Genomic DNA, 9,945 nt, shown 5'->3' with positions numbered 1-9,945 from the left:
ATGTTGCAAGGAGGGACTGGTCCTTGGAGAGGGACATCATGTTTGGGAGAGTGGAGCGGCGGCGAAGGAGAGGAAGACCTTTGATGAGATGGATCGATTCTGTGACTGGAGAGGTGGGGATAAGTGCGTTTGAGATGGCTAGGTTGGCACAGGACAGAAGAGTGTATAGAGCTCTTGTACATAGGGTTGCTATGAGTCACAAGCAACTTGATGGCACATAACAACAACAACAACAACATCCATAGTGACAGTGACCCAACATAACAGAACAAAACTCCTTCATTGAGTCTCTGAAGTGATAAAGCTTCATGGGAGCAACAGCCTCATCTTTCTCCTGTGGGGTGGTCGGTGGACTTGAATTACCAGCCTTTTAGTTAATCAACAATGTTTAACCCATCATAAGACCAGGAATTGCGAAGGTCTGGTATGTGACCTAATTTTCCCGGAATTGGACTTTGCTCATCGGGGGAAGCTATTATAGGTACTCTGCTCTGAGATATGGTTTATGAGCAAGTTACAATATCTACATATATTCTTACCTGTGGGAAATGAATTTAGATCTACAACAAACAAATGGGGAAGGATTAAGTCGCAAAGTCAGCTTTTCAAATATATTTATTTCATAAGCAAATGTTACTATATGTTGTTGGGTGCTGTTAAGTCAAGTTTATCTCATAGTGACTCTATGAATAATAGATGTGAACCATAATCGTTGATAAAATCAGGAAAGAAACCTCAGATCAGAGAACATCAGCAGAGTCTAGGTTAGATCTGTTGGTGGTCTCGGATTGTGGGGACGGCATAGGAGATAGGGCAAGCATTAGATCTGTTGTTCATAGAATTGTTGTCATAGTGAGAGCTATGTTGACCTGGTGGATAGAAAGTTATGCTACCAAGCCAAACGTGCATGATTTTAATTGGCAACCTTCAGGCCTGGTTTTAATTGCTTTTGTCAAACATTCTTCTAGGTGGTATAGTACTGGTCTGTCCATTTGCTGTACAGAGGTAACTCATGGTTGTTGTGATGCTGAACACTGTGACACTGGTGTGTCAAATGTGATAATGGTTACCCATAGTGGACAGTTTTTGGGGTGGAGCTCCTGATTAAAACAAGCTTGGAAGCAGAAGTCACATCCATTTCAAAAATAGCTTGCCTCCAGAAACTTTATGAACTTAGAGAAATGATGAAAGTTACACAAATGTTCAAGTCTTGGAATATATGATTAGGCATTATTTGCATGACAGTAATCTAGAATAAGGGGCAAAAAATGGACTGGGGCAGGGAGAGGGAGGAAATTGTGCAACAATGAATGAATTTTTTTTTTTTAAAGAGAAAAGTAAACTGGGGGCGGGGAAGGAAATGTGCAACAATGAATAAATGGAAATCTAAGTTTTCTGTAAACTTTCATTAAAATCACAATAAAGAGATATATATATAAATGTTCAAGTCTTTCATTCATAGGGTTGCTATGAGTCATCTACGACTCAATGACACTTAACAACAACAATGTTATTCTGTACTAGTATACATATTCCAAATTTTAACATTATTATGTTTTAAAATGGCTCTCTCACCTTTTGCTGAGTCTGGTTCAGCACTCTTGGATCGCACGGTGACAGAAGCTGCTTGGGAAAGATCAGGTCCGGTCCTCCAGACACAAACCTCCAAGTAATCAGCATTTTCGTCCACATGATACTCAGCATTCCCGAAGTGCAGGGCAGGCTCTAGAGAGGTAAGAAAGGACAGACTGAACATTTTTCACTTCTGAGGCCTACTGTCCCCTCTGGCTTTGTGTGAGCCTAGATAGTTGTCACATTATCTACTTATTTACTGATAGGGAGCTCTGGTGGTCTAGTGGTAAGAAGCTGTGCTGTCAATTTGAAGGCTTGTGGTTCAAATCCACCAGTTGGGAGTCTAGAAGTTCCAATTAGGGTGACAATTTTAGGGGAAGGGCTTCTCTCTGGCAATCTGGAGGAAAGCCCTTGTACCTTTAACATCTGTAAGCCTGATGTGCCTTGGAGATCTCCATGTGTTTTAGCTTTAAGTTCTCAAGAACTGTCAAGAAGTCTCCTAGTGGAGGACCTGAGTCCAAAAGAACGCGCCTCACAATTGGTGAATGTTTTTCTCAGTGCTACTGAGGTCCCTTCTCTTGGCCAATGTTCTTCCCCTTTTTTTTTATTTGTGAGATTAAAGACAACATAACCTGTGGAATATTTTCTTAGATGGGATCAGAACTGTGATGGGATAAGGCCTATTACATCCTACCCTTTAGCCTTTAAGAGCTATTTGGTTTATCAGTTCATGGGGGGAGGGTTCAGTACGCAGTTTCCGTGTTATATCATTTTATATGTAGTTCTTTGGAATGTCATCCAATCCTTTGTACTGGGAAAGTGTGCTGTCAGAGACCTTTCCAAAGTTCTAAAGAGCCGCGATGTCAGTCTGGAGACCAAGGTACGTTCAATATAGTCCATCACTCGCTATGCATCAGAAAGCTGGATAGTGACTAGGGATGAGAGAAAGAGAATTGATGTCATTGAGCTGTGGTGCTGTAGAATAGTGTTGAATATACCGTGGACTGATAGGAGAACAAATAGGTTTATCCTAGAGAGGATGAGACCAGGTTACTCCTTGGAGGCCAGATCTCTGAAGCTTTATCTGACATACTTTGGACATGTTGCAAAGAGGGACAAGTCCTTGGAGAGGGATGTCATGCTTGGGATGGTGTAGGGACAGTGCAAGAGAGGAAGCCCCTCAATGAAATAGATTGCTTCAGTCACTGGGGTAATGGGGACAGGTATGTCAGAGACAATAGGATTGGCACAGGATAGAGCAGGGTTTAGGGTTGTTGTACATAGGGTCGCTATGAGTCTCAGGCACCTCGATGGCACATTCCAATGCATTATACATGCTAACAACTGGAAACGTCAAATTGACACACAGATGCAATGGTTATAGACTATCTGTGGCTGATATCTTATTCTGTAACTAAGAACTGCATCAAGAAAACAAATTCTCAGCCCTGAATCAATAGCAACATGACAGATGATGAAAAGACTGAAATGATCAATGATTTCATCTCACATGGACCAATAATCAACACCCTTGGTACCAGTAGTCAGGAGATGTATTGCATTGACAGAGTCTGTAGTCAGGAACTTTCCCAAATTATTGAGGAACAGTAAAGACTAAGGTGGTTTTTTTCAGTCACTTGCTATGCAATGAATAAGGAATGCAGAATTGATGCCTTTCAGTTATGGTATGGGAGTATTGAATATCTATCTCATGAACTACCAAAAGAACAAACAAAAATATCTTGAGAAAGTGCAACCAGAATGCTTCTTGGAGGCAAAGATGACAAAGCTTTGTCTCACATCCTTTGGGCATATTGTTAAGAGAGGCTATTCCTTGGCAAACAACAAAACAAAAATCTTCACCACCAGGTCAATAGATAGCATCATGATCAATGGAGAAAAGATTAGAGTTGTTAATTATTTCATCTTGCTCAGATCCAAAATCAACACCATGGGTACCAGCAGCCAGGAAATCAAGAGATGAGTTGCAATGGAAAAATCTGCTGTCAAAGATCTCTACAGAACGCTAAAGAGATGTCAGTCTAAATATTAAAGTGTGCCTGATCTAAGACATGACATTCTCAGTTGCCTGCTATGCACCTGAGAACTGTACAATGAATAAAGACTGCAGAAGAAGAATTGATGACTTTGAGTCATCAGTTGGTGCGGAGAAGATTGTAGAACATACCCCATGGACCGGCAAAAGAACAAACAGGTCTGTTCTGGAGATGGTGAAACCAGGTTGCTCCTTGGGGTTGCTCCGTGGAGGCAAGGATTTTAAAACTTTGTCACGTATACTTTGTACTATTGTAAAGATGGGTCAATTCTTGGAGAAGGACATCATGTTTGGAAGGATAGAAAGTTAGTGCAAGAGAGGAAGACCCTGAATGGGATGGATTGACAACAGTGTGGCATTGGGGTCAGATGTGTTGGAGATGGTGAGACTGGCTCAGCTCAGGGTAAGGTTCAGAGCCTTTGTTCATAGGGTCCCTATGAGTCATAGTTGACTTGGATACATAACAACTACAATCGTAACAAGTACAGCTGAGTTAGTAATATATTGAAGCCTGGAAAATATTACACCTATTCAACAACTTTGTGTAAGAACCACTTATTGGTGGTGTTGTGTACTGTCCAGTCGGAAATGACAGATAGCTGACCCTCCAGTGAGTTTTCAGAGGCAGTCAATCTCACAGGAGGAGATTTCCCATCCTTCTCCTGTGAAGCAGCTGGTGGATTTGGATTGTGTGCTTTGGGGATTGCAGTGCAGTTTCTTACCACTAGGCCACCACTTCTTTCACTAAGAAGAAAGGGTGATCATTCTGGGAAGGCTCTCATTCTATTTCTAAAGGTCAAAATTATTATTCTTGAGAAGTTAGGGAGAGATTTAAAAATATTTTCTTCCTTCTACTTCAACTTTAAAAATAAGAACTGAAATTAAGAGTTTGCTAGTCTATGACTTTTAAAGACTGAATCAATTGCATCATAACATACTAATCCTGTAAAGTATAATGATACTATTTCTTTTAACTGGTTTTCTGCAATTATGCAACTGAACCACTTATGTCTTTCACATTTTAAAACTAATTCTCCTTCTTTCTTGGTTCACAGTGACAATGCTACCCACGTTTTGTCTCTTTAGCTTGGAAGGTCCACATCTTTCTCTTTTCCTTATTTTTTTTTTAAATCTGACCCAGCCATTTAACAATATTGTTGCTGTGTGCTGTAGTCAGAACTGACTCACATCTGATCCTCCAGCAGAGAATACATTGTGCCGTGGAGCAGTAGAAATATTTGGATCCAACTCAACAGGTTTTCTGAGGCTGTAAATTCCATAGGAGGAGATTTCCTGTCTCAACCCAGTAACAATAAGTAGCAAAGTTCAATAGGGCAGCAAACAACAAATGCTGGCAAATATGTACAGAGATCAGAGCACTCATCTACTGCTGGTGGGGATGTAAAATGGTACATCCACTATGAAAGGTAGTCTAGTGTTTTCTCAAGAAGCTGGAAATAGAAATACCATTTGACACACCTATCCCAGTATTGGGAATATACCCTCAAGAAAGGAGAGTTGTGACTCAAACAAATGTATGCACACCCATGTTTATTGCTGCATTATTCATAATAGCGAAATGATGGAAATAGTCCTAATGTCTGTCAAGCAGTGAATGGACAGAAAAACTTTGGTACATTCATACAATGGGATATTATGCAGCAATAAAAGACACATTTGTAAAACACTACACAACATGGATAAATCTGAAAGATATTTTATTGAGTGAAATATCTCAGTTACAAAAGGACAAATAATGCAGAAGACTGCTGTTTGTAAAACAGGATTGACTTAGGTGTGGGAGGAGAGCAGCAAAAGGGTGGACAGATAATGAATACTGGACTGGAAGAGATGAGGGGAAGAACTGTCTGAAAAGAATGTAGATTAGGCGTTATATGTATGATAACAATCTTGAACAAGACGTACATTACAAAGTGAATTGGGAGGGGGGGCAGAGAAGTAGGAATGGACATCAATGAATGGATGAAAGAAAATCTAACTTTTCTGTAAACTTTTGTTAAAATAAAAATAATGAAAAGACTAAAAAATATATAAGCTGGATTTGCTTTAAATCTGCTATGCAAAATTGTGACAATATAACTATTGACAGGAGTCTGAAGCAGAAAATGGACTTACCATCCTTATGATCTGCCAGGATAATCACTTTGGCAATGGGAAATTTGGTTCCAAGTCGTCCTCCTCTTGGCAGGCTCAGTGAGACACTGAAGGACTCCTCCTCTTCATAAAGCGAGTCATCAATGATCATAATCCGGCAGGTCTTCTCAGTATCACCCTTGTCAAAGTGGAGGGTGCTGCTGGTGTGGTCTTCTGGACGTGTGATGTAGTCAGAGAAATCCAAGCCTGTGGGATAAATTGTACTTGTGGCTGAACCTACACGAATATGAGAAGGAATAGAGATGGTAAGAATAAAATAGAATGACAAAAACCTGCTCCTTTCAAATTCTTTGGGTAGGAGACATCCAAATTATAAGGGGCACTCATCTGTATATTACTGCCACTAATATTAATATTATAATTAGAAACACCAGGTTTTAAAATCGAGAAGGGTGTTCGCCATGGATGTGTCCTGTCTCCATACCTTTTCAATCAATCTGCAGAAAAGATCATCCTGGAGGCTGGCTCTAAGAGGAGAAATGTGGCATCAGAATTAGAGGAAGACTCATCCACAACCTGTGTTATGCAAATAATACAACTCTGCTTGACGAAACTGAGAAGGACCCGAAGCACTTGCTGCATAAGGTCAAGGATTGCAGCCTTCAATATGGATTGAAGTTCAATATAAAAAAACCCCAAGATTCTCACCAGTGGGCCAATTGATAGCAATTATGATATATGGTGAAGAGATTGAGATTATTAATAGTGCATTAGTTTGCTGGGCTTTACAATCAACACTCATGGTAGCAGCAGCCAGGAAATCAAGAGACAAACTGCATTGGGAAAGCCAGCTGTCAGGGACCTCTCTAAAATTCTAAAGAGCAACAATGTCAGTCTGGAGATTAAAGTGTGCCTGATCCAGGTCAGAGTCTTCACAATTATGTGCTATGCATCAGAAAGCTAGACAATGACTAGAGATGATAGAAGGAGAATTGATGCTTTTGAGCTGTGGCACTGGAGAGGAGTACTGAATATTGAATATTCGATAAAGAGTATTGAGTATGGGCTGCTAGGAGAACAAACAGGTTTGTCCTAGAGAGAGTGAAACCAAGCTGCTCCTTGGAGGCAAGGATTTGGGCATGTTGCAAGTAGGGACCAGTTCTTGAGGAGGGACATCATGCTTGGGATGGTGGAGGGACAGTGCAAGAGAGGAAGACACTTGATGAGATGGATTGACTCAGTGACTGCAGTAGTGGGGGTAGGTGTGCCAGAGACAGTAAGGTTGGCTCAAGATAGAGCTGGGTTCAGAGCTCTTGTACATAGTGTTGCTATGAGTCGCAGGTGACTTGACAGCACATAACAACAAAAATTAGAAGGTTTTCAGAAGAGACTCTGGTATATTTATTTGATCAAGTTTTTTTTTAATTAGGTGTCATTGACTTGAAAAGGACTAGTAATGTCTCTATGAACATACAGATTGGAACCTTGCCCTATCCTGATATGCTGGAGCCCATTGTGACAGTTGCAGACCTTCATCAAGATGGGTTGACACAAGATGGATTTAATGATATTTCTATAGGGTATATATTAATGGCAGTGGGAATTCATCGATAGGCTTCTTATTTTTCATGTGGGAAATGCGTTCAGCTATTATCTGTCTTCAGTGGAAGTTTGTGTTTTGCTGTGATGCTGAACATCTTTTAGTGGAGCTTCTAGAGTAACATAGACTAAGAAGAAAGGCCAGGTGAGCTGCTTCTGAAAATCCAACTAATGAAACCCTATGGATTTGTACAGGAATCGGCTTTTGCAAGGTCAAATATGGCTGTTGTTGTTAGGTATCATCGAGTTGAATACGACTCATAGTGACCCTTTGAACAAAAGATTTGAACCCAGTCCTGTCCTGCCCAATCTTCACTTCCTGACAGACAAGAGCCCATTACAGCAGTTACCTTGTCAATCCACCTGATTGAAGGTCTTCCTCTCGTTCACTGATCCTCTACCCTTGCCAACATCTTGTCCTTCTCCAAGGAATAGCAAGCACCTCCTAGCAATATGTCCAAAGTATGTTTGGTAAAGCCTCATCATTCTTGCCTCCAAAGAGCACTCCACCTTCACCCTCTCTAAGACATATCTATCCATTTTCATGGCTGTCCATGGAATGTTCAGTGCTCTTCTCCAGCACCACAGCTCAAAGGCATCGATTCTTTTTCTGTTATCCTTATTCATTGTCCAGGTCTCGGATGCGTAGCTAGTCAATCAGTCATGGCTTGATTTAGATGTACCTTAATCCTCAAACTAAGACTATCCTTCTGCTTATTCCAGCTCACCTTCCTGCTAAGTCACTACTATGTAATATTTGCTAGGGTGATCCTGGAGGTGCAGGGCCCTGACAATATGCCACTTCTTGACCAGAGATAGGAAAGTCTCTATTCCTTTGAAATTATTTTCCTTCTGAGAGCTCTATAGATAAGAGTTCTCTGAACTTGAGCCAACAAATAGAATCTGGCTCTTGAGATTTCAGATACAAGCACTTGTTATTAAGTGTCATTGAGTCAAGAATGACTCAAAATGACCCTATGAACAACAGATCCAAACTCTGTCCTATCCTGTGCTATCTTTATCTCCTCAACACCTTTTAGTCCATTGCTGCAGACACTGTTTCAATTAATTTTGTTGAAGGTCTTCACACCTTTTGTTGATTTTCTACCTTTCCAAGCATGATGTTCCTCTCCTAGCATGTCCAAAATATGTGAGACATAGCTTCTCTATCTTTGTCTCCAAGGAATATTCTTGTACTTTCTCCAAGTCACAAGTTTATCCTTTTGGTAGTCTGTGGGATATTAAACTTTCATTTCCAACACCACAACTGAAATTAATCTCTTGTTCTCCATTGTCTAGTCTATCTATTCTTATTCATTCTCCAGCTCTCAGATACATAGGAGGTGACTGGAAGTACTGTTGTTTTAATTGTGCACACCTCAGTCTTTAAACTGACATCATTACTCTTAAGGACTTTGGAGAGATACTTGATAGAAGACTTTCTCAAGGATATACATTTCCTGATCTTCTGGTTGCCAGCACCAAGAGTGGACTCAAGCAAAATGAAATCACTGATGATTCAATTCTTTCTCTATCTGCCGTGATATTGACTATTGGTCCAGAAGTTAGGATTTCTGTTTTCTTAATGTTGTAATATGATCCATATGAAGACTGTAGTCCTTGACCCTCTGCAGCATGCACTTAAGGTCCTCCTCAGTTTTGGCAAACAAGGATTTGTCATCTACGTAACAGTTTTTTGATGAGCCACATTCTTCTTCATAAAGTCTAGCTTCTCGAATGATCTGCTCAGCATATAGACTGAATAGATACGGAGAAGAGGATGTAACCATGACACAACTTTCTCAGTTTTAAACAGTACAGAATTCCCTTGCTTTGTTTGGACAACAGCTAACAGCTACAGGTATAGATTTCATGTAAGTGTAATTAAGAGCTTTGGCATTCCTGTTCTTCTCAAGGTTATGCTTTCCAAATATCAGAGATAAGCCATCCTGATTAAATTAGGAAGCTATCAAACGGAAAGGCCCTTAAGATGAGATGAGACACAGTTTATCAGGGGACTTTTTGTGTCCCAGGACATAACAAAAGGGAAGGTTATAAGGGTGTACAAGAATCTGATTAAATAATAAAATAATGACCTTCAGAGCATGAAGAAAACAGAAAATATCTATTTATTGAAGAGATTCCATTTGAGCTATCATCAAATAAATCCTGATTAACGGTAACCTTATAGGGTAGAGTAGAATTCTTCATAGGATTTCCATGGTTCTAAATATTTTTGAAGAAGATTGTCTTAACTTTGTCCCATGGAGCACCTGGACGGTTTAAAATACCAACCTATTAGCAGTGAATGCCTTAATCACAGTGCTACTAGACTTCCTTATATATAAGAGTTAGATGTTTAAAAATGCCTAGACTTTGAAGAATATTCTTTCATTTTCTGTATTTGTCAGGAATGTTCAGTGTTGGTAAGGCAGACAGAATGAAAAAAAGATCCTTGCCTGAAATTGTATTTTAACACTTTAAATACCAAAACCAGATCAACATGAGATTTACTCACTAAATATCTAACCTATGATTATTATCTGACTCAAAGAGTACTCAGGAGCAACAGTGTCTCTCTGGAGACTAAGGTGCGCCTGATA

The 9,945-nt window shown here is 40.0% G+C and overlaps 1 protein-coding gene across 1 annotated transcript in view; it reads right to left on the bottom strand.

The window, feature by feature from the left end:
* Positions 1-9,945, bottom strand: part of FREM3 (FRAS1 related extracellular matrix 3) — a 139,910-nt gene that overhangs the window by 6,775 nt on the left and 123,190 nt on the right. The window contains exons 7-8 of the mRNA XM_006887043.1: positions 5,765-6,019; positions 1,576-1,725 (exon numbers count right to left, since the gene is read on the bottom strand). Of these exons, the coding sequence (XP_006887105.1) occupies positions 1,576-1,725; positions 5,765-6,019 (405 nt within the window). The remainder of the gene's footprint in view (positions 1-1,575; positions 1,726-5,764; positions 6,020-9,945) is intronic.

This window comes from Elephantulus edwardii, unplaced genomic scaffold (assembly GCF_000299155.1).
Source record: "Elephantulus edwardii isolate Elephantulus edwardi_28Jun2011 unplaced genomic scaffold, EleEdw1.0 scaffold00053, whole genome shotgun sequence".
NCBI classification, from domain to species: domain Eukaryota; kingdom Metazoa; phylum Chordata; class Mammalia; order Macroscelidea; family Macroscelididae; genus Elephantulus; species Elephantulus edwardii.
The sequence above is the reverse complement of the archived record's forward strand: the minus strand, read 5'-3'. Positions and strand labels throughout refer to the sequence as shown.